Genomic DNA, 26,902 nt, shown 5'->3' with positions numbered 1-26,902 from the left:
ATATATATATATATATATATATATATATATATATGAATATAATAGAGGGAAACGTTCCACGTGGGAAAAATATATTTAAAAAGAAAGATGATGAGACTTACCAAACAAAAGCGCTGGCAGGTCGATAGACACACAGACAAACACAAACATACACACAAAATCTAGCTTTCGCAACCAATGGTTGCCTCGTCAGGAAAGAGGGAAGGAGAGGGAAAGACAAAAGGATTTGGGTCTTAAGGGAGAGGGTAAGGAGTCATTCCAATCCCGGGAGCGGAAAGACTTACCTTAGGGGGAAAAAAGGAGGGAAAAAAGGACAGGTATACACTCGCACACACACACATATCCATCCTCATATACACAGACACAAGCAGACATTTGTAAAGGCAAAGAGTTTTCTTTTTTATTGGGTCAGGATGAAGCTGGCTAAGGTAATGAGGAAAGAGGTTTTAGGTAGGGCGGCAGGTGATCGGCGTGAAAGGAAGTGCTCCATCGCAGCGAGGCCCTGGACATGCGGAATATTTGTGTATAAGGAAGTGGCATCAATGGTTACAAGGATGGTTTCCGGGGGTAACAGACTGGGTAGGGATTCCAGGCGTTCGAGAAAGTGGTTGGTGTCTTTGATGAAGGATGGGAGACTGCATGTAATGGGTTGAAGGTGTTGATCTACGTAGGCAGAGATGCGTTCGGTGGGGGCTTGGTAACCAGCTACAATGGGACGGCCGGGATGATTGGGTTTGTGAATTTTGGGAAGAAGGTAGAAGGTAGGGGTGCGGGGTGTTGGTGGGGTCAGGAGGTTGATGGAGTCGGGTGAAAGGTTTTGTAGGGGGCCTAAGGTTCTGAGGATTCCTTGAAGCTCCGCCTGGACATCAGGAATGGGATTGCCTTGGCAAACTTTGTAAGTAGTGTTGTCTGAAAGCTGACGCAGTCCCTCAGTCACATACTCCCGACGATCAAGTACCACAGTTGTGGAACCCTTGTCAGCCGGAAGAATGACGATGGATCGGTCAGCCTTCAGATCACGGATAGCCTGGGCTTCAGCAGTGGTGATGTTGGGAGTAGGATTAAGGTTTTTTAAGAAGGATTGAGAGGCAAATATATATATATATATTTAAAAAGAAAGATGATGAGACTTACCAAACAAAAGCGCTGGCAGGTCGATAGACACACAGACAAACACAAACATACACACAAAATCTAGCTTTCGCAACCAATGGTTGCCTCGTCAGGAAAGAGGGAAGGAGAGGGAAAGACAAAAGGATTTGGGTCTTAAGGGAGAGGGTAAGGAGTCATTCCAATCCCGGGAGCGGAAAGACTTACCTTAGGGGGAAAAAAGGAGGGAAAAAAGGACAGGTATACACTCGCACACACACACATATCCATCCTCATATACACAGACACAAGCAGACATTTGTAAAGGCAAAGAGTTTGGGCCAAACTCTTTGCCTTTACAAATGTCTGCTTGTGTCTGTGTATATGAGGATGGATATGTGTGTGTGTGCGAGTGTATACCTGTCCTTTTTTCCCCCTAAGGTAAGTCTTTCCGCTCCCGGGATTGGAATGACTCCTTACCCTCTCCCTTAAAACCCAAATCCTTTTGTCTTTCCCTCTCCTTCCCTCTTTCCTGACGAGGCAACCATTGGTTGCGAAAGCTAGATTTTGTGTGTATGTTTGTGTTTGTTTGTGTGTCTATCGACCTGCCAGCGCTTTTGTTTGGTAAGTCTCATCATCTTTCTTTTTAAATATATTTTTCCCACGTGGAACGTTTCCCTCTATTATATATATATATATATATATATATATATATATATATATATATATATATATATAATGGAAGTAGAACTTCATTTTGTAATTTCATCTGCAGAAGTATTCAGTAACAGTTCACACAACATTTTCAAAAACCAAATGCCTTTGTTTCACAAGCTGTGTACAGAAACGGAAAACATACTTCAAACCTTTTTGACTTTTGTTTTGAAGGCTTCTGCTTTGAGAACAGTTGAGAGTATTTTTGAAGTTCTTCATTATGAACTTTTTACGTTGGATAATCTGCATCCTCTTGAGCAACTAAGTGCTAGCAGCAAGTGACCAAAGAGATTAGTAAACTGGAAGAATGTGGCAAGTTACGGTTTCTAAAGAATGCCAAAGACATTACAGTGCAACTTGTAAACATGATGGGAAAGACGTTTTCATCAAGTACCTTACAACTGTTAGGTTTTTAAATCCCAAAGAAATAATAAAGAGTGAAAGGTGCAGTGACACATTAAAGACTGCAAAAATGATGTCATTCAATGCCTTTCAAGATTACTTATTAGACTAATGGAAGATTCTATAGTTTGAAAAAGATGACCCAGCTGTAGATAACAAAGGTATTGATCATTACCAGTAGCAGGACATCTCAGAAAGAGACTCAACATCCATAGAGTTAAAGTACAAAAAAATCTAGTATGATTACTTTTTTATTAAGATTCCTAAGAAACACTAATCCAAAAACATTTTGTTGCTATTTTTCCAGTACTGGGGTGTTGGAATGCCATTAATTGTAAAAATGTATTGTAGATTTTCTTTGCGAATTATGATTAGCAATATCAAATTACCAATACTGCATGACCAATGTAACTGTCCATATTAATAAATTTGTTTGAAGAGAAAAGTTGCCATACCACATCCAGGACCATAATAGAGAAATTTATTATGGTTTTAACCAGTCATGTTCATAGGGATTATCAAAAATGAAAACAGTTCATTTGCCAAATCTATTTATTGATCACTTTCTCACCTTTTTGAAACATTTTGTCACCATTTTCAAGTGCCAACATGGCTCCTCACCCTGGAATGAGGAATAATTACTATAGGCATATCACAGGCATCAGTATTGCTTTCATTCTCATTCTTGTTATACACACTGCCTAACAAAAAAAAACAAGGAAAGCATCCAGAAGGGGAGGAGGAAACAAAATGAAATTCCACAGGTTAAGAGGATATGTGATGATATTTCTGTGACAGTATCAGTTAAATGTATAAATAACCTGGCACAATGAGCCCATGTACCAGTATGACTTTGCACCCCCTCTGGCCTGAATACGTACACTGATTCTGTTGAGACTGGTGTCATAAAGCCATTGTATCCTCTCCAGAGGAAACTGGGCCCACAACTCTGGTAACTGGTCCTTGCTGTACTGGCATTGGGGTGGAGTTGACATAAAAGATATCTCAGACGTTCTATCAGGGAGAGATCTGGGGATCTTTCTGGCCTTGGGAGTACTTCAGTATCATGTAGACAGTTCATAGAGGGATGTGTTAAGTGTAAAAGCACTGTTCTGCTGAAAAACTAAACCACGAGACAGTGGCATGATATGTAAGATATGAGGATGCGGGGTGTCCGTAATGTACTTTTGTACTGTCAGAGTTTCCTCAGTCACTGCCAACCATGACCTGAAGCCATGCCCAATGGCTCCCCACACCATGATGCCAAAGTAACACATCTGAGCCTCTCCAAAACACTTAAAGAATAAGATCTCACCACAGGTCATAGCGACACTCACTGACTATGGTCATCCAGGGTAGTGCAGAACTGCGGTTCATCACTGAATGCACTTCAATGCCATTCAGCATCAGTCTATGTGTCCGTATCATAGAGCTACTCCAAACACAGCTGTTTTTGTTGTGGTGTTAACAGCAGCCTACACGTGGGACAGTAATTCTTGTCTGTTGGGTGTTAGTCTCTGACCAATGGTGCTCGATAGCACAGAATGTTGCAAGGAGTTCATTACTTGTTGTCAGATGGTAGGTGCAGATGTGGCAGGTATGATATGCTTGGTGCACAATATAGAGAACCTCCCTTGTGGTGGTAACAGGTAGTGGACTGAAATCTTGATGATGAGCATGTCTTCCCTCATGTTCCCATACAGTCCAACATGAGGCAGCTGCTACATCCAAATGCCCCACAAATTGGGATGCTGTGTGATTCGTCCAGCTGACCAAATGGAGGCCAAAAGGAAGCTCTGTTCAAACCCTGTCAGGTGCTGATAACACTGTCTCACAGGTGTAAGCATCTTCTCCATTTACAGTGATAACTCAACATCTGACACCGTTCACACCGCTGATATACCCTACTAGGCCTGGATTCTGGTGACTACTCTTACTCGCTGATGGTGTGGTTTTGTATGAAGTTACATTGATATCTGCCCATGTCTTTTGGTGCTGCACTTGTTTTGTCAGACAACATATCAGTAATCTTTTGTCATATGTCCAAGAAGCAGAAATTATTGTTTTCACAAACAGTGAAAATATTATAATGAAGAAACTTCAGTACTTGGATATGTAAGTAATATTGTCTTAAAAGTTAATAAGTGGTTCTTTGTGAATGGATTGTCACTGAATTTAAATAAAACACAACACATGCTATTCAGTACTGCACAATGCCTGAGCACACCATTAGAAATACTGCATGAATTGGAACTCACATATTACAGATCTCAAACGTCTTTAAGCTCTGAAATGTTTACAATACAGATAACATCAGATTTTGGATACGAAATATCAAAAATTTGACTAACTTTTCAGTTTTGTTTCAATAATGTCTTATGGAATCACATTCCGTGATATCTCATAATTGAGGAAAAAGTGTTTGTTGCACATAAATGTGTAACAAGGATAGTATGCAGTTTCTGCTCTAGAACTTCTTGTAGACAGCTCTTTAAAGAGTCTGATATACTGGCAGCAGACTCACAGTACATTTACTCCCTTATGGATTTTGCTGTCAAAATATACTATTTGAAACTGATAGTAAGGTTCATACGTATAGTACTAGGCAAAATGAGTTACACTGTCCATCCCTCAGCCTCCATGTGACATGAAATGGAGCAAGGTACCCATCAATAAAAATGTTTGACTACCAACTCAGTGATTTAAGGTATTTAATAGATGATAAAATCAATCCTATCTGCTTGACAACTCCTCCGACTCCATACCATAACCCCCCCCCCCTCCCCCCTCTTTTTCTCTTTCTGTGTGTGTATGTGTGTGTGTGTTTTGTTTTATTTTAATGGAGATACGTGCAAATTACTATCAGACACCAAGAGAACACACATTTTTTAGAAGTGCTGTACTGACATCCAAAGATGTGTGACATTACCGCTATGATTGATTAAAGTGACGTTTTGACTAATAGTTTGAAGTAGCTTTACAAGCACTTCCAATAGTATATTTTCATCAATAAAGAATAAAGAAGGTATTCTGTTTGTCTCAATATATTTTTATGATGCAAGTCATCATGAGTTTTTCAAGCAACTTTGCCTTTCTTCCAAGATCTATAATATCATGCTGTCATGTTCCTCTTGCCTGTGTTTCCCTTGATTTTTATGAAAGTTTTTCTTCTATCTGTCCCTTTAAATCCAAAATCCAGAGATTTGAATGTATTTCTTAATAAGTGGGTCTGTTAAATGTGCCATATGCACTTGTGTTTCAGCACATTGTAAGTATTGTCTGGGCTAGCAAACTGAAGTCTCTGCTAGGGTAGCAGCACTGTTGTGTTGACACAGAAGCAATGGCATACACTCTAGAGTGCTGCTACATATAAATTGCATAGAATAAATTACATATGTGGTTAATAATATTTTCGCACATAGCAACTTTATTGGCATTTATTCACAGTATATAATATCTGCAAGTCCAGAGTGTATCTAAATAAGCCACTAACCATGTGAAATCCACATATTAAGTACTGTTTAGATCTAATGTTTGTAACACTGTTTTGTTCTTCATATGTAATAATTCATTTTATCTGTTACCTTTTAAAATGTAAGTCACCATATAGAATCATTCTCTGAGAGTTTCTGACCTCACGTCGAAGTCCAATTCTGTGTGATAGAATCAACAAAGTTTTCTCACAATTACTGTATTATTTTGCCATAGACATTTTGTCAACTAGCCCATTTATACATATTGTCAATGGAATACTTTTTGTATGCTGTTTCCTGCTTCTTGTTTTTTTGGGCAGATAAAAATAATCACACTTTCCTCGACATCCAACAATGGAAAACCTAGGATGGAATAACAACAATATTATAAAAAGGACAGATTGCTACACATCGTATAGAGGAGATGTTGAGTTGCAGGTAGGCATAATGAAAAGACTGCTAAACACGTTAGTTTTCGACAAAAAGGCCTTCTTCATAAGTAGACAACACACACACATTCATACAAGTACAGCTCACACACACATGACCACTGTCTCTTGCCACCGAGGCCACTGAATCTGGTCACAGTGGCCAGAGACAGTGGTCGTGCGTGTGTGTGTGTGTGTGTGTGTGTGTGTGTGTGTGTGTGTGTGTTTTGTCTTCTTTAGAAGAAGGCCTTTTGGGGCTAAAAGCTCATGTGTTTAGTTGTCTTTTTGTTGTGTCCATCTGCAACTCAGTATCTCCTCTATGTTGTGAGTAGCAATCTATCCTTTTCATAATATAATCGTTATTCCCTCAGCATCCATAATTTTCACACTACTATTCAGTTGGAACTTTCTGTTGGCATATTCTAGCACCTTCTTTGTTAGCATTGTCATTTTTTTCTGCTTTCCATTATCAGTATATTGAATGAGAGTAATAGCAAGCTGTCACATGTGTCCATGAAGGCAATTTGTGTGGTTACTCTACTTTGAACTGGAACATGACTGGGCCTAATTATGTGACAAAGTTAGTTCTTGCTTCTAAGAAGCAGATGCTTCTGCTTGGTTTAAACATTTTGTATACTCTAGGTCATAATTAATTTTCCTGCTGGGTAGTTTACTATTATTTCCCTGTTGTATGTTAACTTACAAGCACTGTTTCAAAATACATACATAGAACATATTATGCAAGTAAATAGAAAATAATTTACTTTTTGTAACAGATCCTGAAAGATCAGTTAATGTTCCTGAACCACATGACACTAGTTCCTGCTTGATGTGCAGCCAGTACAACTCAGTTTTTGAAGATGATAATGGTAACGGTAAGACTTGCTCATTGCTGTTCATAGAGTATATAAGAGAATTTCAGTTTTTAATGCCTGTGCATTATTGACTTTGTGCACATTCGTTACTTTCTTAAATATTTCTTTTAAATCAGATAGTGTACTGTGTACCAGTTTAGTGTTCATAAACAGTACTGTACTCGGTCAATGTACCATCAATGAATACTGCATCTCCAGTGAATTCATGCAGCATAATAATAGTATAATGTTTTAGTAAGAGCATAGTCCATATCAATTCATGCAGGCTAGGAAAAAATCTTACTGTCATAGTCTTGGATGTCATTGAATTTAGTATGTGTTAAAATGAAGGACTAAGTAAGGAATACATATTTTTTTGTTTTCTACAAAAAAAATTCTGATCCGAGATATAGTCCTCCAAAGATGACACTCCGCATACCATTTTGAAGATGCTGATTTTGGAAGAAATTTTAAAATGCTGTATCTCTGGAACAGTTCTAGATATTTTGTTGGGCTTTTTCTGTGTGAAAGTTAATTGCTTTATTATTACAGAAAAATCCTCTATTTGTACTTATCTGTCAAAGTCCTTTTCCTGTAGCGTTCTGAACTTTTTTATAATTTATGGAAACAATTTTTTTTCCAACAGTGCCAATCCATAAAATTTTGATTTTTTTCTGTTGATTAGTACCATAAACATTCCCTGAAAATGAGAGCTTCCACTTTTAGGTTGAACAGGTTTTATAAATAACTGAAATTTTTGCCATACATAAAACCTGTTTTATTATGTCACATCATCACATAACAGGCTTATAAAAATCAAAACCTAGCCTTAGTTAACATAATTTTAGTTTTGAAAGATGAGTAAGAGACTCATTTTTCAAGCATTTTAAATGGTTCCAAAAGTATGTGAAAGGTCCGAAGACTTGAAGGTTTCAATTTATACAACTTCTGTGTACTGAAATTAGCCAGTCAATGAACTAAAAATGTGTTCCACTGCTTCAGTATCTTCCTTTGATGTAGAGTCATGCCTTCCTGTTGAACCAATAGGAACTGGAGCACTTACAATCTTCAAAACATTGTGAAAAGGAAGTGAGCACTGATGGCGTTGTTGCTGTCCTTCAGCTGGAAGCCTATATCCAACAGCTGGTCCATGTGGTAGCATAAAGTTCACTACAATTTCGTTTAACTCATAACTGGTCTATAATCTCTGCAATCCACCAGTCACAGTCATACACACATGCCACAAACATCTCCCTTCTCAAGATGTGAATCTGAGTATTATCCTGCTGTTTCTGAGGTGTTGGCAGAATGAACGAAATTTCATCTCTCTTGCTCTTTAAAGTGCATGCAATATGAGTTCATCCGTGCAATGTGAGTTCACCCATCACTTTGAGTCCGAAAATGTGTCTTCTGAATTCCTTTCACAGGAGTAGTTTGATTGGACCATTCTTCTTTTTTCTGATCACAGAATTCTTCGATTTCCTCTTTGGTCAAAAGAATGAGGGCTGTGGATGTGTGAGATTTCACAACACTCGTAAATTCCTCAGCATTCTGAATTAGTCTGGGAATATTATGTTTTGTAGCATGGTACTTCAGCAGGTCTCCTACACTATCACAAGACCCCTTCCCCTGACCAGTAGCACTGTATACCCAATCAGTTGGCACATCGATTTACTCAATTCAAATTGCTGGTAACAATTTTTATAATGACTAGGAGCACCATCAGATATGATAATGATCTTCTCTGCCCCTGTTTGTAGTTGAACAATTTTGCGCATTGCTAGCAAAGCATGTGCTGAGTCATGTCCTGTGTCATCACTTATAACTGCAACACTTGTGGTCTTGTTTTGAAAATATGTCACTCCTGTAAAAATTGAAACCTGGTCATTACTCCCTTGTACCTCTTGTGGGAGAATTAAAGACCAGTTCTCCTCAAAATCACAGTGAAGCACTAAACATGGTTATTGAGCCTGTACACACCCTTTCACTTCTGCAATGTGGTGTTGTTGCAATTTCTTCATATGCTGGTATGTTACTGCTTTCACTGACCATTTACCAAGTTGATCAATGAAACTGTCAAAGGCAACAGTTTTCTTAATTAGTTTATTTTCCTCCCGTGTCACATATGTAATTTCTGTAGAGCTATCTGCTATGTCTTCCAGGCCAAGTGTCTGTAAAGACAGTCCTCCCTTTTCAGGACAGTCACCACATTCTTGAAACAAACAAGTCTCTCACTTTACATCACAGACTACTAATAACTTCACATGCCCAACCAAGGTTTCATATGTCACATGCTTCAGTAACTTCTTCAAAGTTACCACAGAAAGTTTAAAATTCGCACAGTACACACATAAACAGTCATCTCTAGGTGAATGTGGAACTACCCACTTAGGTCATAGTGCATAAAATTTTGATCTTCCAATATGTGAAGCTGTATAATTGCTCTTATAAATTGCAAAAGTTTCTTTAATACTGTGAGTCATGTACCTCTTCACTTTCACAGCTTTTTGACCTTCAACTGTGACAGTTATAGCATCTTTTTTTTTGTTGACACTCTGGTGAGAACAGTCCCATTTATCTTACAGATAAAATGACTGCACTATTTGAACTTGAGCTGTTCCTACAGGACAACTGTAATAGGGATCTGGTCTTCCAAAGACTCCTTTTACAGACCTCACATTCTTGATTTGTTTACCATGTACTTTGATACTGGTGGAATGTGGTTCAAAATTATTTTCTCTGAAAATGTCTCTGGAATAATATTTAAAACTTACACCTTTTCACTGTAGGATGCACAACATCAAACAGCTGAATTGATATTTGTGAAAAATTCATGACAGGAGGTGCAAGAGTACTTTGGTTCATTTTCTTCTGAAGATGGAATTTGTAGCTTGAAGAGTGTGGTCAGTTTTGCTGCACTTACTCCCAACCCGAACAAAGTCTGTTTTTTTGTTTGTCTTATATATCACTCTTTTATAGATATGCAAGTAGTCAGCACACTTCTCTCTCCTGTGGCCCCAGTCAGAAGACTTTTCAAACAGTCGTTTTAAGGGAGTCATACCGCCCTATCTCGACAATATTAAATTGGCTATATAAATGCCCCATTTTCTCAGGAACTGTTGAGTATATCAATGTGGTGTTTTAGCACATGCTCTCCCATGTTTTGTGACTGTATTGCTCAACAATCACTTTAAAGTAACAACTGGAAAAAAAGTGATGATTTTTTCCCTAAATATATAATTTTTTGGTGCAAATTTTCACAATTTTAATTTCTTGAATTTTAACTATGATAGTAAATACTAAAGTAGAGCTACAACATCATTGTACTATCTATGTTATGTGGTAAATAATTTATTGATGTAGATTCAGAAGTTTCTGAGAAAAAGAGGCTTTTATACTGAAAAATGTCATGTTGAGAAAATTGTGTTTAAAGAAAAAATTTTAATATACAGCCAACTGATACATAAAAAATATGTTAGAATCCTCCTGGATGGTAGTCCTCATCTCCTCCTCCATCTTCCTCACCCAGTGCTGCCCTCCTCTTGGATCTGGCTTCTTTTGACATATTGTTTGTTGCAATCTCTGCCTTCATGATTCGCAGTTGGTCCAAGTCCATCACACTTTTAGTGGTGTTGTAACCTTTATGAATGCCAAGATATTCCAAAACCTGTAGTCTTCCAGAATAGCTATCATTAAAAGTAAGAATAGCATCCAAAACACCAAGTTCAAAGACTGACTTTCTAACAAACACATTTTTTGTATCCTTGACCATACAACATTGTTAAATAATTCATTCACATTTTGTGTTTTGCCCTTGAGACATTTCTTCAATAGCTCTGGTTGGGCAAGATCCTAAAACACAGGTTTCATGGCAATCATAACAGCATTTGGTATTGTAATTTTGTGCGAGAAAGTGTCTACTTTACCCTCCTCTTTTGCCTTCAAGTATTTACACCATTCAGTGGAACACAGGTTGTGTATTGGTTCAGCATCTGTAGACAGCTTGTGAAAATAAATTGCCCAAACAGCTCTTTTAATACCATCTAAATTATCTCTGTTACTTCTAATAGCCGTACCATAATATTGTGTAATCTGATCAATTTGTTTATCAGTCAGTCGACGTCTCATACTTAGACCATCAGATAACTTGGTCACCATGGGGTTTACTCTCGACCACTGCCTTATACGATCGTGAGTCTCCATCCCCAAGAAAACTCGTGTAGTAAACAGCACGGCCATGCTGAGAACGTTGGAACATTTTCACTGCAGAAGCAACCTCCATCCCTCCACTAGTTCCTTCATAGTTTCTCTGACAATTCATTTCATGCTTCGTTTGCTTTTCAGTACTTTTGCCTGCTTGCCTACAACCCTGACAGTACATGGTCAACACATCAACATCCAACACTTTCCCATTGTCGATGCTGATAATAGATACACAAGAATTCTTTGACTGGAAACCTCTTTTTTGCCAGGATCCGTCGAATGATATTGCTGTGTCAGAATTACCATTTTCTGCTACTGCCTGCTCTGCTGCTGTAGTCATTGACTCCATAACACATGCCTTGACACTACTTCTTACTGTGGAGTTGTATTTGATAGATTTTGTAGGGGGACTAGGGAGGTTCAGCAAGCAACAAAGAACCTTACCAGCATAATGGCCTTTTCCTATGAATCTAAGTCCATAGAAGTATCTTAGATTAGTGTCAAAAAGTCCATTCTTTACACTTACTTGTGAAGTCTTGAAAGTCTTTTCGCTTTTACAGTTCAAACACATTATTTGTAAACTGCACACCAGACCATTGCGTTGAGATAGCTTTTCAGAAATTGCAATTTCCCCTCCACATATACGACAACACACTGTTGCACACAAAGCTGAAATAAGTATATGGAGATTAATAATGATATTTCAGTTTGTTTCACTGTCTGAAGCTGTGTTGTATTTTACACCATTACCCAGCAGTTTTTTCTTGGAAGCACTCAGAGGAGTAAAAGGACTGTTACTATTTACAACCAAATTATCATGCCCTTTGGCACTAACCACTCTTTTTACTGCTGCTATTTTGTTCTGTAGTATCTGTTTGCTTTGTTTTTTAAACACTCCTTTTGGTTTAGTCATGACAAAAACTATCACAGGAAACACAGAAACTAAAACACGGCTAGTGGATAACTGTTGTTGCCAAACACAAACAAATGTACAGTTCAAAGAGTTTACTGCGAAGTACTGCCAATGTAAGAAGTTTATGAAACGGACAGTTCTCTACAAAGCAAAAGAAACCACAGCCTTCTAGACTATATAGTTCCAGAGAAAAATGCCACTATGCTAAATGATGGAAAACAAAATTCTTGGAAATGTCATTGCATGATTATTTTCAAATATTTATTTAAAATAGTAAATAATCGAATATTTCAATAAAACCAACACCAAATTAAGCATAAACATCCATATTTTCATAATTTGCATAAAAGTAAAAATGTCAAATTTTGTCATTTTGGGTGGTACGACTCCCCTTAACAAAACACACTGCAACTGTATCAACTGGCAAATTCGTCACGAAAACACAGAACTCATTGGATGGTCTCAGATTTCTTAGAAGCCTCTTCAGTAAACAAATTAGCACTGAACAACTACAATAAGGAAACCTGCAATTAACAATCACAACAAAGAAACTGACAAGAAACTACAACAAAGTTTAAGAAATATCTGCAACAATGAAAGTGAAAAGAAATAACTGCGACAAAGGAAGTGATAAGAAATAACTGCAACAAAGACAATAGAAGTAAACATTTGTAATAAAGAAGTTAGTAAGAAACAACTTCAGTGAAGACATACATTACCCTTGAAAGTTAAAAAAAAATTATTTTTAAAAATAAAATCTGTCCAACTTAAAAGTGGAAGCTGTCCTTTACAGAGAATATAGTACTACATGGTACTAATCAACAGAAAAAGTCTAACTTTTCTGGTTTGGCATTTTTGGAAAAAAAAAAAAAAAGAAAAAAAAAAGAAACACTATAAAGTATAAAAAAAATTAAAAAGCCGGCAGTAAAATAACTTTGACAGATATGTCCAAATGGAGAGTGCCATTGTAATCATAAAGCAGTTATCTTTCAAATAAAAAATATCTAGAACTCTTACAGAGATCCAGCATTTTAAAAATTTTTCCTAAATTCGCATCTTCAAAATGGTGTTCACAGTGTCATCTTAAATACGTGTTTCTTACTTATTCCTGAATTTTAACATATGCTAAATTCAATAACATCTGAGACTATGAAGGTAACCCCCCTGCCTGGAGTGATACGGATTATGCCAAGAACAAATGCACTTCTATGTTCGATTGTAGTTATTACTCTGCCGTAACAAATAACTGAGACACTTCAAGTGAACACATCCATTGCAGCTTAAAACATGCAACGGAACAGCTTTATTTTACAATCATGTATAACCGAATGAAGAAACGGTGTAATCATTAGAGTCACCTTCTGTGGTTTATTTAATATATTCTTTCAATGTCCCTTCAGGCCATCAGATAGTAGCTGGCAGCTGCAGATCGATACTTGCTGGACAGAGTTCCAAGGATCCTACTGCTGGCTACACACAACTACACTGTGTTGTGGAAGAATCTTGACTTCTTTAAGTAAAGGAAAAATATCAAATCAGTTACTTGGAATACTATCAAAGTCAGCATATGCCTAGTTCTACATAGCTGAGGACCCCTATAACCACACTCTTCATTTACAGTTCACGCAGCAAACCACAATGTTCATCATTTACAAATTCATTGCCCTTACTGTTTAACAACACGACATGAGACCCAGCATACGATGGATCAATGAGAGTGTGCTCTTGCTATGAGACTAGTTATTAGATGGACCAACAGAAGCATGCTCTCTCTACATGATGAAATAAAATTTTTAAACTATTCAGTATTATCAACGTAGATTGTACAATAGTGTACACATATAAAACTTAACCAGGTGACCCATGAAAAACTTTTACACTTTTATAGTTTGAATAATTACAATATCTGAATTAAATGTAGTCACTGGGATAAGGGTAGTTGTGGGAATGAAGAGAGAGCATCATTAAAAATGAACTGAACAATGTGAAACAGTAATTATGAATTCACGATACATCCTTATGTACAGGATTTCAGAAATTCCCATTTCAAATAATGGAAAATCCAGGATGGAATGTAACAATATTATGAAAAGGATAGTTGCTGCACAATATAGCGGAGATGCTGAGTCGCAGATACGCATACCAAAAAGACTTTCAGAAAGTTAGCTTTCTGCCAACAAGGCCGTTGTTGAAAATAGACAACAAACACACACACACACACACACCTGTACGCACGACACCACTCACTGGCTTCTGAGGGCAGACAGTATATTTCACATAGTCACGTCTAGATTTGTGTAATGCATTCGTTCACTGACACATTATTTTTGTGTACAAGGGAGCTTGCTTGCATAAGTAACTACATAATGTGAGTCCACACCATGCAGCTATTTCCATCATTAATGGGTTAAATTTGGTAATCATCATATCAGGATGTTGAAGAAATGTCTTTGTATTATATAGGTATTGGCTTCTTAGTACCTTCACTTCATGTTTGATCTTCACTCTGCTGCTTTCTGTTTTATTATGTCTACAGTTTTGCCAAATCAAAGTACTCTCATTAAAACCTCTGCACATAGGCATGTGTAAAGTTCAATACCGATGTGATATCTAAGACTTAATGTTCCATGTATGTGCCACTTTTCATCTTGTTGCTATGAGATGCACCGATATCACTTGTCTTGCCCATCCTGCACAGTGATCATGTAACAGACAGTACATGATTTGATGATGTCCAAACATTGATAACTTTTGCCTTGGCAATAATAAAGTCTCTATCCAGCACAGCAAGACAGTGAGGTCTTAGTGCCAATAATAAAATCTAATGAGTCAGCTGTCATCAGAATGCTCGAAAAGTATTGATCTAGGGCATGTGTTGAAGGTTGAATGGTTCCTCCAATGTCTTGTCCCAGTGTTTTGTGGGTTAATCAAACTTTTATTGTGCATTCTTTGATTGACTGTGTAATATAAACTGTGTCATACATATTCTTGATGTAGTTGTGATACCCTGTATATTCCCTGTGATTGTAATCATTGTCCATTTACTGCCAATTTCTGTATTCTGTTATATCCTTTCATATTTGAGGTTCCATTGATAACTTTTGCATCCCATTTCATTTTCTAATGGATGAAATACAGGACTATTAAATCAAACCTCAGCATTGAGAAGCTGGATTTGTAATCAGAGTTTACTTCCTTATCAATGTTGGCTTCACTTCACTGAAAGAGACCTTCCTTCCCTTAGCAGCCATCCAATCTGGAATAGATGCTGCACCACCGTGGATTTCACCTCACTTCCCTCACCTAATACCAGTTGGCAAGCTAACGCAGACATCCCAGCTGACTGGCTGGTTGATTTATATTGAGCCCCTCCACCAACAAGGTTGCAATCCCTGACAACTGTGAGGCTGTAGGTGTCAACAATTTTTTATTTCAATGGTATTGGAACCTGCGGAAATGTATCACCAACTGAAGGAAGTACATGGTGATACACTAATGACTGAAAGAAATGTAAGGGACTGGTGTGAAATGTTCAGCAATGAATGAATAAATGTGCTAGGCATAACTGGACTCAAGGATCCTTCACTTATCACAGCTGACTTTAACCCTCAAGGGGGTATGCCTATGTATAAAGTGTACACTGCTGTTCTACAGTTGCAGACCTTTACATATTCCTTCATTATTGCTTCAGTTAACACAGTGATAAGTTGTGTTGTCATATACCAAAGTGACCAGCAATAATATCAAATAAACAGGGAACTAGATGAGCAAAAATTTACAATCCATGCAAGAAAATGACCCAAATCATGAGCTATCAGTACAGTCCCACAATGCAGCAGTTGTCTGTGAGATAATTAGTAAATGAATAAGGGGTTTGCCAAGATCTGATGCAACTGCACTGTTTATTGCTTCATGTCAGTCATTACCATGAGGTAACACTTGCACACAGCAACAGATTGATGTAATGAAAGTTAATTTTATTATTGTTTAATTAAACAGGGTTTTAGTTCACATAGTGTAAGTTTATTTTGTTGTTTAATTAAACTGATATTTTGTTCATACTTCTTTACCTTTTTAACATAAAAACAGCTATTCTTTACTCATGTATAAAGTATGCCATAACCTGCTACTGCTATGAAAAAAAGACATGCCTGCTCAATGGTTAGGAATCGACCCTAAAAAATTTGTTCATTTCTTTCCTGAATACAACTTGTTCTTTGCTTAGTGAAATTGTTGTTGCTTGGGAAACATCTTTTATATACTCTCTAAGAGGGGAAAAAACTGCACTGTGAAGGAATTATTCAATAGGAACAAAAATTGATGGATATGATGTATGAGTGCAAATAAACAAATGATTATAATAGAAAAATTGGATGATTTATTTGAGGAAAAAGCTTCTCAAACTGAGCAAGCCAGTAACATGTTGGTCCACCTCAAGCCCTTATCCAAGCACTTATTCAGCTTGGCATTGTTTGATAGATTTGTTGGATGTCCTCCTGAGGGATGTCATCCCAAATTCTGTCCAATTGGTGCATTAGATAATCAAAATCCTGAGATGGTTGGAGGGCCCTGCCCTTAATGCCCCGAACATTCTCAGTTTTGGAGTGAAACATAATGGCCAAGGCAGACTTCGGCAAGCATGAAGACAAGCAGTAGAAACTCTCTCTGTGTGCAGGCAGGCATTATCTTGCTGAAATGTAAGCCCAGGATGGCTTGCAATGAAGGGCAACAAAAAGGGCAACAGAGAATATTGTGAACACACTGCTATGCTGTAAGGGTGCCATAGATGATAACCAAAGGGGTCCTGTTATGAAAAGAAATGGCACCCCAGACCGTCACTCCTGGTTATCGGGTCATATTGTGGGTGACAGTCAGATCCCACCACTGTCCAGGGCATCTCCAGATATGTCGTCACTGGTCATTGGGGCTCAGTTGGAAATGGGACTCATTGTAGAAGAAAATTCTACTCCAGGCAATTAGATTCCAGGCTGAAGATGTGCCTATAAACACCCTAGTGAGCGATGGGCTACCAACATGACTGTTGTCTGCAATACAACCCGACAACCAGGGCTGATGGTCTGGCATGCCATTTCACTTCATAGCAAGACACCTTTGGTTATCATCCATAGCCCCCTTATAGCACAGTGCCATGTCAATGATATTCTACACCTCACTTTGTTGCCTTTCATAGCAAGCCATCCAGCAAGGTAGTGCTCACCTTCATGTGGCGAGAGTTGCTACTACTGGTCTTTGTGCTTGCCAAATCCTACATTACCTAGAAAAGTTGCCATATCTCTCCCCAGTTGAGAATATTTGGAGCATTTTGGGCACAGCCCACAACCATCTTGTGATTCTGATGATCTAATGCACTAACTGGACATAATTTGCAAGATATCCCTCAGAAGGATATCCAACAATTTTATCAATAATGCCAATCTGAATAACTGCTTGCATAAGGGCGAGAAGGGCACCAACTCATTATTGACTTGCTCGGTTTGTGAAGCTCTTTCGTTTGAATAAATCCAATTTTTTTGAAATTATAATCATCTTTTTTTATGTACACGTACAGCACATCTATCAATTTCTGTCTCATTCAGATAATTCCTTTGTGGTGTGGCTTTTTTTCTCTTTTTTTTCCTGCCTCCTCCTTAGAGTGTATTATAAATGCAAAAGCTTGTGAGTGTTTGTGTGTTAGTACGTTTGTTAGCCATTCACACTGAAAAAGTTCAATTGATTTGGATGAAATTTGGAATGGAGATAGCTTATACCCTGAATTAACACCTATGCTAATTCATGTATACCTACCTAGCAAAGGAGTGGAGTGCCTGCAATGCAATTTCATTCATCTAGTATTTGAGAATGAGAGGAATTTTTCTCATACAGACAACCCCACAAATTGATGAAAGGAAAAAGGTTGATTGCTTACTACAATTTTGCTGTTCATAGAGTAAAACTGTCACATGAAGTTTTAATTTATTACTTCCTTACTACTAATTGTATTCACTATACATTTTGCAGACAGTGCTCACATATACCATTAAATGTACCTGTAAAGTTATTTCATTGTTTGGCCCATAGTTCAGGAGATATGATATCATAAACACTGAGATGAGTGAAAAACTGCCATATCATGTACGACATTTAAATTTATTATTTCCTTGCTTCTAACTCTAACTCCAACACATTTCACAGACAGTATCCACATATGTCACTGAATGTAACTATAAAAATATGTCATTGCATGACACATAGTTCAGGAGATATGATGTCAAATAGTTATATGCGTGAAAAACTGCTGTATCATGCATGACGTTTTAATTTATTACTTCTTTACTATTAACATAATTTGCAAAACATTTCTATACTGTAGCCCCATACACCACTAAATGTAACAGCAAATTTGTATCATTGTATGACACACAGTTCAGAAGATACGATGTCATGAACGTTGAGCTGTGTGAAATGAAAGTGCAGGGCGAAACTTGCTAGAGATGCAGGTGAAATATGTGTACAAATACGTATCATGTATACTTGGCATGTGCATATGCAGGCATAGCCACAGGCAAAGAGCTCATCCTAAACTCCTGGAAGAATTTCACTGTGGATGTGAAAACCACCAGCCTCCTACTGAGGTGGGATGAGAGGAGATGGGCAGACAGAAATAGGTAAGTTTGAGATGGGCAGAGAGAGGGGGAATAGGAGATGGCTCTAATAGAAGATTGGAATAAATACATACTTGGGCATTTTTGTAATAAATAAATGTTTTAACTGCATATAACACTGTGGGATGCAGCTAGTTTTCACAATAATTCCAAGATGAAAGAATACCGAGTACAACTTGCATAATGGACTAGCAATTGTGAATTAAGACACAAAAACTCTGAAGTTCATGGATTGATATGACAAATGCTTAAATAATGGAGGGGATTATGTAGAATGAAGAAAGTAAACTTACAATTTTCTAGTGAAAGAGCCTTTCCAATAGAATATGTTTCTTGAAATTATTACTTCATACTTTGCAAGTACCATTGGTATTAATCTTCTGTAGGTACCACATACTGATAAAGACACATGAAGTGCAATAATTGCATACCATAAATCATAATCATGGGAGATAATTGAAGCATTTTCCTAATCACTTATAGTTTAACAGTAATGGAAATTTGGAATGGAACAACACATAAAATAAGGGAAAGGCAACCACTCATCTGTAGTGGACTTATGTGTAGTGCATAGATGGATGTAACAGAAAAGTTACACAGACACATGTAAAAGGAAATATTATTCACAGTAACTTTCAAGCTCTGTTCTTTTTCTAGCAAAATTACACACATTCACACATACAACCACAGAAAACCAAATGCACACTCTTGCAGATGCAGCAAATCTGATTATTGATTAGTGAGAGCAGTTATCTGGGCTGATGGAGTTGGGGAGGCATAGCAAAAGATACATAAGGGAAGTAGTAGGTAACTGTACAGTGCGAGGCAGGTCTTTTGACATATGACTCAGTAGCTACACAATAAGACAAAAGGAGTTCAGAGGGTAGAGATGAAGAAAAGAATAGAGGGAAGGTAAGGAAGGAAGATGGTGGTGAAGAGATAGACACTGAGAGGAGTAGAGAAATAGAGAGAGGAGGAAGAGAGAGGGAGGGGACAAGATTTAATAACCACAAAAGTGAGAGGGGAAGAAGAGTGGTGGAAGAAGACAGTACACAATGTGGACAATGAAGGAATGGTGTGGATTTAAGAGAAAGGGAAAACATGAGATGAGGCAATGGGTTAGCAGAGATTTAGGAAAAGGGGATTGCGTGAATGCAGCATTTGCTGGAGAGACAATCCCCAGAAGAAATTTTGTTTGAAGGGAGTATCCAAATGGCCCCAATAGTGCAGCAGCTGTTTAAGTAATTTGCATTGTGATGGACAGCATGTCCGACAACTAGGTGGTCAAGTTCTTGGTTTCAATCAGTTTGGTGGTGTCCATTCAAACGAGTAGATAGTTAGCCACTTGTGCCAACATAGAATGCTGTACAGTAATTGCAACATAGCTGATATATAATATGGCTGCTTTTCCACAGAGTCCTGCCTTTTGTTGGGTAGGCAGACCTGTCTTTTATTGGGTAGGAGATGCCTGTGACTAGACTGCAGTAGGAGTGATGCATGGATGCATGGAACAAGCCCAGCTCGTGGGCCAACCATAAGGAAATGACCCATTGGGTACAGGATTGGGAGCAGGGTTGGAATAAGGATGGACAAGGATATTCTATAGGTTGGGTGAGTGGCAGAACACAACCTTAAATGATGTGATTAGTCTCTGAAGTGTTTCAGGTAGCTTTAGGCTGTGTGATGGTTTGTTATATTTCACCTCATGCACAGAATACCTAAATAAATTGCCACCTGAACACTCCTTTTATATACACAGTGAATATCACTTACTGAATATTCGGTCACTATTAAGTATTATTAATCAGGGTCCAGCTAGTCTGTGCTCTGAATCCATGTACTTCTTCCTCCAACTTGGCTCTGACTTTGCCTGTGTATGGGCTGCAGATAGAGCTGCTGAAAATTAACTTCATCTCATGAATTATAACTCAATACATGATAAATAAGGACAGCTACTAACTTGTGTATTGTCTCTCTGTACTACATACATAACAGATCTGATATTCATATAATAGAGGGAAACATTCCACGTGGGAAAAAATATCTAAAAACAAAGATGATGTGACTTACCAAACGAAAGCGCTGGCAGGTTGATAGACACACAAACAAACACAAACATACACACAAAATTCAAGCTTTCGCAACCAACGGTTGCTTCATCAGGAAATAGGGAAGGAGAGGGAAAGACAAAAGGATGTGGGTTTTAAGGGAGAGGGTAAGGAGTCATTCCAATCCTGGGAGCAGAAAGACTTACCTTAGGGGGAAAAAAGGACAGTTATACACTCACGCGCACACACACATATCCATCTGCACATATACAGACACAGGCAGACATGTGTAATTTCAAAGAGGTTGGGCAGAGATGTCAGTCGACATCGATTAAGGGGATGACAAAAGATAATCAAAGCCCTAGTGAAGGATATTGTCGAGTTTTTCAAGACCTGGGCAATACTGGATGAAAATGTTGAGGAGTGCTGGCTGGTGGCTTGCCAACAACTTTACTGGTGTCAGAGGAGGAGATGGCATGAGAGATCAGTTTGTGGAATAGCTGAATAGGATACTACCCATTAGTAAAGGCTCTGGTGAGGTTATTGGTATATTTTGAGACTTTCGATATCCAAGTGCAGCTTCCATGGGTGGTGAGGCTGTAAGGGAGAACTATTTGACATGGAATGGGTGACAGCAATAAACAAACCAAGTGAGGTGGTACAGTTGTTAGCACACTGAACTCACATTCAAGACAACAATGGTTAAAAATCCCATTGGCTATCCAGATTTAGGTTTTCCATGATTTCTGTAAATGACTGTAGACAAATGCCAGGATGGTTTCTTTGTAAAGAGCACAATCAATTTCTTTCGCCATCCCACCATGATCCAAGCTCATCCTCTATCTCTAATGACCTTGCTGTCAACAAGACATTAAACTCTAAGTCTTCCTATGAGTACAAAAGGGAGTACCATGGATTTATTGCAGATTTAGACTTTGAAAGTGAAATAATTGTGGGAGTGAATGTGGTTGGTTGGGAGGATTAGGAAAGAGGTGGTGGTTGGTATCAGGAGGGCCTTGGGAGAGGTAATGTTTCATGGCCACAAGACCTTTGGTATGGGGGATGTTGGTGTATAATTACATTGCATTCCAACTGATCAACAAGGAGTCTGGTGATAACAAGACAGGAACTTGGGAAAGGCAGTGTGGGGCTAGATTTGTTGAGATTGGGAAGTAGGTAAAAGGCAGGAGAGTGGGAGGTTGCTGGTGTGAGGAGAGAGATAGGTTAAGGTATTAAGATTTGGAATGGATCTAAGACCATGAGGAGCTGCTGGAGGTCATGTTGGACTTCTCAGGTCTAACATTTGTATGCAGAGGTGTCAGAACATTGACAGAGACCCTCAGCAACATAGTCACTATGACCCTGACCAGTGTGGTGAAGCCATTGTCTGCAGAAAGGATGATAAGATCTGGATTGGCTTTCAAGTTAATGATAGTTGAAAACCAGTACCTCTTGTATGCTCTACACTGTAAACTCCTTTCATCTTGTTTTGCAAGTGCTGTGTGATCTGTCAAAGACATGCCTCACACTATCTCACTACCCCATGTGTCCCTTCCTACACACTTCCCAACTTCATCAGCCTAGGCAACTGCTCTCAATAATCGATAATGAATAATCAGTCTCATTGTGACTGCAGGAGTATGCATTTGTGTGTTTATTTGGTTCAGGAATATGCATTTGTGTGTTTATTTGGTTGTTTGAATAAATATGTGTTTTGTTAAAAAAAAAGAGCAAGAGCTCGAAATGTAGTGTGAATACTGTTTTCTGTTACATGTGTCTATGCTTCACACATCAGTCTGGCATAGGTGAGTGGTTGCTGTTCCATTATTTTATGAAATATCATTTAGATAGTTTATGTACAAATATGGAACATTCAAGATAAAAGTTTCAAAAGGCTTTTGCCGTACCAACACCTTTGTATGGAAGTAAATTATGGATGATGAGCAAGTAACAAGAAGTGCATATCCTCAATATGGGGATGAGGTTTCTAAAAAGTGTCAAAGAATGTAAAAGAATAAACAAAATCAGAAATGTTACCAGTAGTGAGTTAAACACACATAGTGTAAAAGAGACACACATAGTGTAAAAGAGAAGCTGGAAGAAAATATGTAAGTTAGGTAGAGGGAATTTCTGCTAAGAATGGCACCTGATTTGGATTTCCTATGCAGCCAACATACTCTAATGAGGTACAACATTATGACCAATGCCGATGTGAGACTGAATGCTGCTTGGCTCTGCAGGTATGTTATGTAAGAAGGAAAGTATGTAAATGAAGCAGAGATGAATGGGGAATCATTCTGGTAACAATACAGGCCACAAATTGAGAAATCCTCTGACATAAACGACTTTGACAAAAGGGCAGACTATTATAGCCTGAAACCTGAGAACGAGAATCTCAGAAGTGGTGAAGCTGATTGTGTGCTATTGTCATCACTATCTATGGAAAGTGATTGAAGGATGCTGAAATCACAAGTGGACAACCAGGTGTTGGGCATCCATACCTCATCACAGAATATGGAGCTTGGAAGCTTGCCTGTCCCATAAAGCAGGATAGGCAGTGCTTGAACTAAAGACATTAGCAACTTGCATTGAAGTGGATATGGGATCATTGACAGTGGACCATGGATCAAAGCTGGTGGGATTTGTATTTCTATTGCTACATCAGGTTGATGGTTATGCCTGGATAAGTGGTCATACAGATACGTTGCTGCTTGAAAGATCCAGTACATCAGAGATACAGATCAGTAGATGCACTGTTATGCTATGGGGGACATTCACATGGACTTACATTGGATCATTAGTAATAATTGAAGGCATCATAACAACTGTGGACTACATTAACATTATTGCAGACCACCTGTATGCCTTCATGCCTGATGTCTTTTTCCGACAGTGATGGCATCTTCCAGTAGGGTAACTGTCCATTCATAAGACCAGAATCATGCAACAGTGGTTCATTTGAGGTGAGTAATTTACAGAAACCTCATAACCTGTCTGTAGGTACCTGATCCCACATGCCTCCAGAAACCTACAAAAGACCCCATACTCTGACTGTCCCCACTCTCTTGTTGCCCAAAGTTGATTTATTAATGTTTGGAGTTAGTCAGTAATTTGGGTGGCTGGTCACATTTGCACAGGACTTGCCACACTGAGATAGTGACACACTGCAGCAAGTGACAGGTACATCCGAATTTAAATAACCAGTTCTGCATTTCCTTTATGTGGTCTACCTTTCTATAATCATATAGAGGATGATTGGGTTGATGTTTCAGTAATAATGTAAATGGGGTGGACTTTTTGCAGAATTACACATATATTTCCAGTCATTTCACTTCACAATACAAATCTATAAAACATACCTAACTTGTTCTCCATCCTTACACTTCTAACTTGTACAACCAGCTGCTCTCAAAAGAACAAAGATTTGCCTCTAATGACATGTATCAAAGAAATTACTATCACATACCAATCTATTTATGCAAAACAATCTTTGAAACATACATTTCATAAATAAATTACACTTAATTGTCTACCTTTTTTTAGAAGTCCATGATCATCACTGTAATTACATTAAGTATTTATGAATGTCAACATTTAAACATTTTCACATAGCTATGCAGTAGTGGATTTTTTTGTTTTTATGTCTTTGGTGCAGTATTGTTCACTTCGTATGGCTCAAGATTGATTAATACATTTATCTCACCATAACCAGTTTTATTACAGTAACATGCATAATCACTGCTGTATTGCATTCCAAAGGTGGACCAATGGACCAACACACTATTAAACAAGTGGTCATAATGGTTTGACTCATCAGTGAATATGTTGTAAACAGTCATCATTAAAATGTTGTTTTCAAAACTGAAACACTAGGTGAAGGATCTCAATCAAAGAGCCCATGCTATGCTACCTCTCACACTGTTTGATGATGAATGCAACTTTGTCTGTACTCAGTCATAATTTTTACAATGGTTGAACTTATTTCCAGTTTCATAATATATGTTTTTACATATTTTTTACAGAGAAGAAAGACATCTAACAAAGAAGTATGTGCTGTAAGACGAAGAATCAACAGAGTTTCTTTCAGTTCCAACTGATTGATAACATCAGCGACTACTGAGCTATGGGCAGCTGTCAGTCATAAGATACACGGTTTTCCTTGTGCATTATCCTTTTGGAACTGTATTCATTAAAAGCTCTCTCAAGTAACTACTCTTTTATGTCAGTAAACAGCTTTAAAAAATGAATATAACCACTTTTTGCATTTTATCTGTTTCATTTTATTCCACCAAAGAGCACTATATTTTACATGAAGTAACTGTTTTAGAATATTTTATACTATCTTGCATATTAGCAGCCTAAAATAAGTTGTTGTTATTATTGTTGTTATTGTTGTTTTACTCACCCACAGACCTTTTTTTACAAGGATACTGAACATGTCATGGTATTACAATTTAAGAGCATGAAAAAAAGTCATGTATGTTTATGTACTTACAAGTACAGATCTAGTTTGAGAAGAATGGGACAGGTAGTTGGGTGTGACTTTATAGTAGAAATCATTTTTGTATTTGCCTGAAGTAATTTAAGGAAACCATGGAAAACATAAATCATGATACCTGAATAGAGACTGGAGCCTGCATCCTCCAGAATACTTTTATGAAGATATGAACAATAGTGTGTCTTTTTTTTTGTATTGCACCCTATATTTTTTTATTTGTTAATCTACTTCCTCTCCTCAAGACCAGTTAAAATATGTATCCCAGTGTACCATTCTGGTAAACAAGACAATATTAAAAATGTAGCAGAACACTGACTTCACCTCCCCTGTACTAGAACAAAGTGTAGGTATCTGGAATAAAGTAACTGGCCCCTTGCTGGAACTCACAGTGAAGAAATGGAAACATGATAAAAACGCACACCGGTCATTCAAACAACCATCTTTAGCTGAAGGCATGTGTGCGAGTACAATGTACGTCAATGGAGAGTGGATAGAAATGCTGCTTATCTGTGGAGAATGTGAGTTAACATGATAGTAATTCCAATAATGTGTTCTTATTTACAGTACAGGTACATGTACTGCAGTACTTCAGTACTTTTAAATTATATGATGTGTATCTTCTCTTCATATCTTTATAACAAACCAAGTTACAAAAATGGAAATCTTGCTGGTTAATGCCCCCCAGTTACCTAAACATTTACTTGATACTGTAAGGCAGGACTTCCGAACCTTTTTAGCCAGCAGACCCCTTTTTAGGCAAAAATTCGTGGCGAGACCTTCACAGTCAAGAACAAAGTAACTGCTGAAATTCTGTATGAAGCCCCATGGGAACTGAAAACTTCTTAATGCAAATACCATTCTTCCACTAACCCAATAATGAATCAAGAGTCTTTGGTTTAAAGATGAATGGAAACAACTTGAAACTATTAATGATGTTCCCATTTGTCTGAATTGCTTCTATATTCAGATACTTGCTATTTGATTTATTCCCATTGTTCAATACACTACGCAGGCCATATTTATAATTGAGTGTAGGGGAATATATTGCAAAGAAAAGCAACATTCACTGGATATTATTTTAATTTTCAGAACAAAAATATGAATAGTAACAGAATTCAGTTAAATATTAAATAACTGATAGAAAACACAAACAAAATATGTACAAAAGTTATAGTCTGGGAATGTTTACTGCTCCTCAGTAAAGCAAAATGCATTCTTCTTTATTAGAGATGAGTCTGTACAAATAATAGTGGAATCTTAATGTGAAGGTTAAGGGTGCTTCTTCTCACACAATTTGAAAAGTTGGGCTCACTACTTGAAAACTGGAGAGGGATGTCTGGTTCAGCATCTAGACAGCTTCAACACTTAGTTTTCTTGGCAGCATAATTTGAGAATCTAGATTCATACATGTAAGTTATGGCAAATGGAAGTAGAAATCATTTTGCTTTTTCAGTAAGGGGTAAGAATTTTTTGTTTTCCAGACAGATCCAGATCACTGTCGAAAGTAGATTTCAGGGTTGAGTTTGTGGCAATTTCTGTCAACAAATCTCATTCATTTGAAAATAGAATGTTTGGTTTTTTGGATACGGCAAATGGGTTGACCACACATTTGTATTCC

At 37.7% G+C, this 26,902-nt stretch overlaps 1 protein-coding gene across 3 annotated transcripts in view; it reads left to right on the top strand.

Moving 5' to 3' along the window:
• LOC126174682 (spermatogenesis-associated protein 6) overlaps positions 1–25,277 on the top strand; it is a 195,176-nt gene extending 169,899 nt beyond the window's left edge. For 2 of the 3 annotated variants that reach the window (XM_049921055.1, XM_049921053.1), the window contains exons 8-9: positions 6,883–6,981; positions 24,809–25,277. In XM_049921055.1, the coding sequence (XP_049777012.1) occupies positions 6,883–6,981; positions 24,809–24,825 (116 nt within the window). In that variant the 3' untranslated portion in view covers positions 24,826–25,277. The remainder of the gene's footprint in view (positions 1–6,882; positions 6,982–24,808) is intronic. The other variant, XM_049921054.1, reaches the window with a different exon arrangement.
• The last annotated feature ends 1,625 nt before the right edge of the window (positions 25,278–26,902 follow it).

Source organism: Schistocerca cancellata, chromosome 1, assembly GCF_023864275.1.
Source record: "Schistocerca cancellata isolate TAMUIC-IGC-003103 chromosome 1, iqSchCanc2.1, whole genome shotgun sequence".
Classification (NCBI taxonomy): Eukaryota; Metazoa; Arthropoda; class Insecta; order Orthoptera; family Acrididae; genus Schistocerca; species Schistocerca cancellata.
Note: the sequence above shows the minus strand (reverse complement) of the source record. Positions and strands in the feature narration are given on the sequence as shown.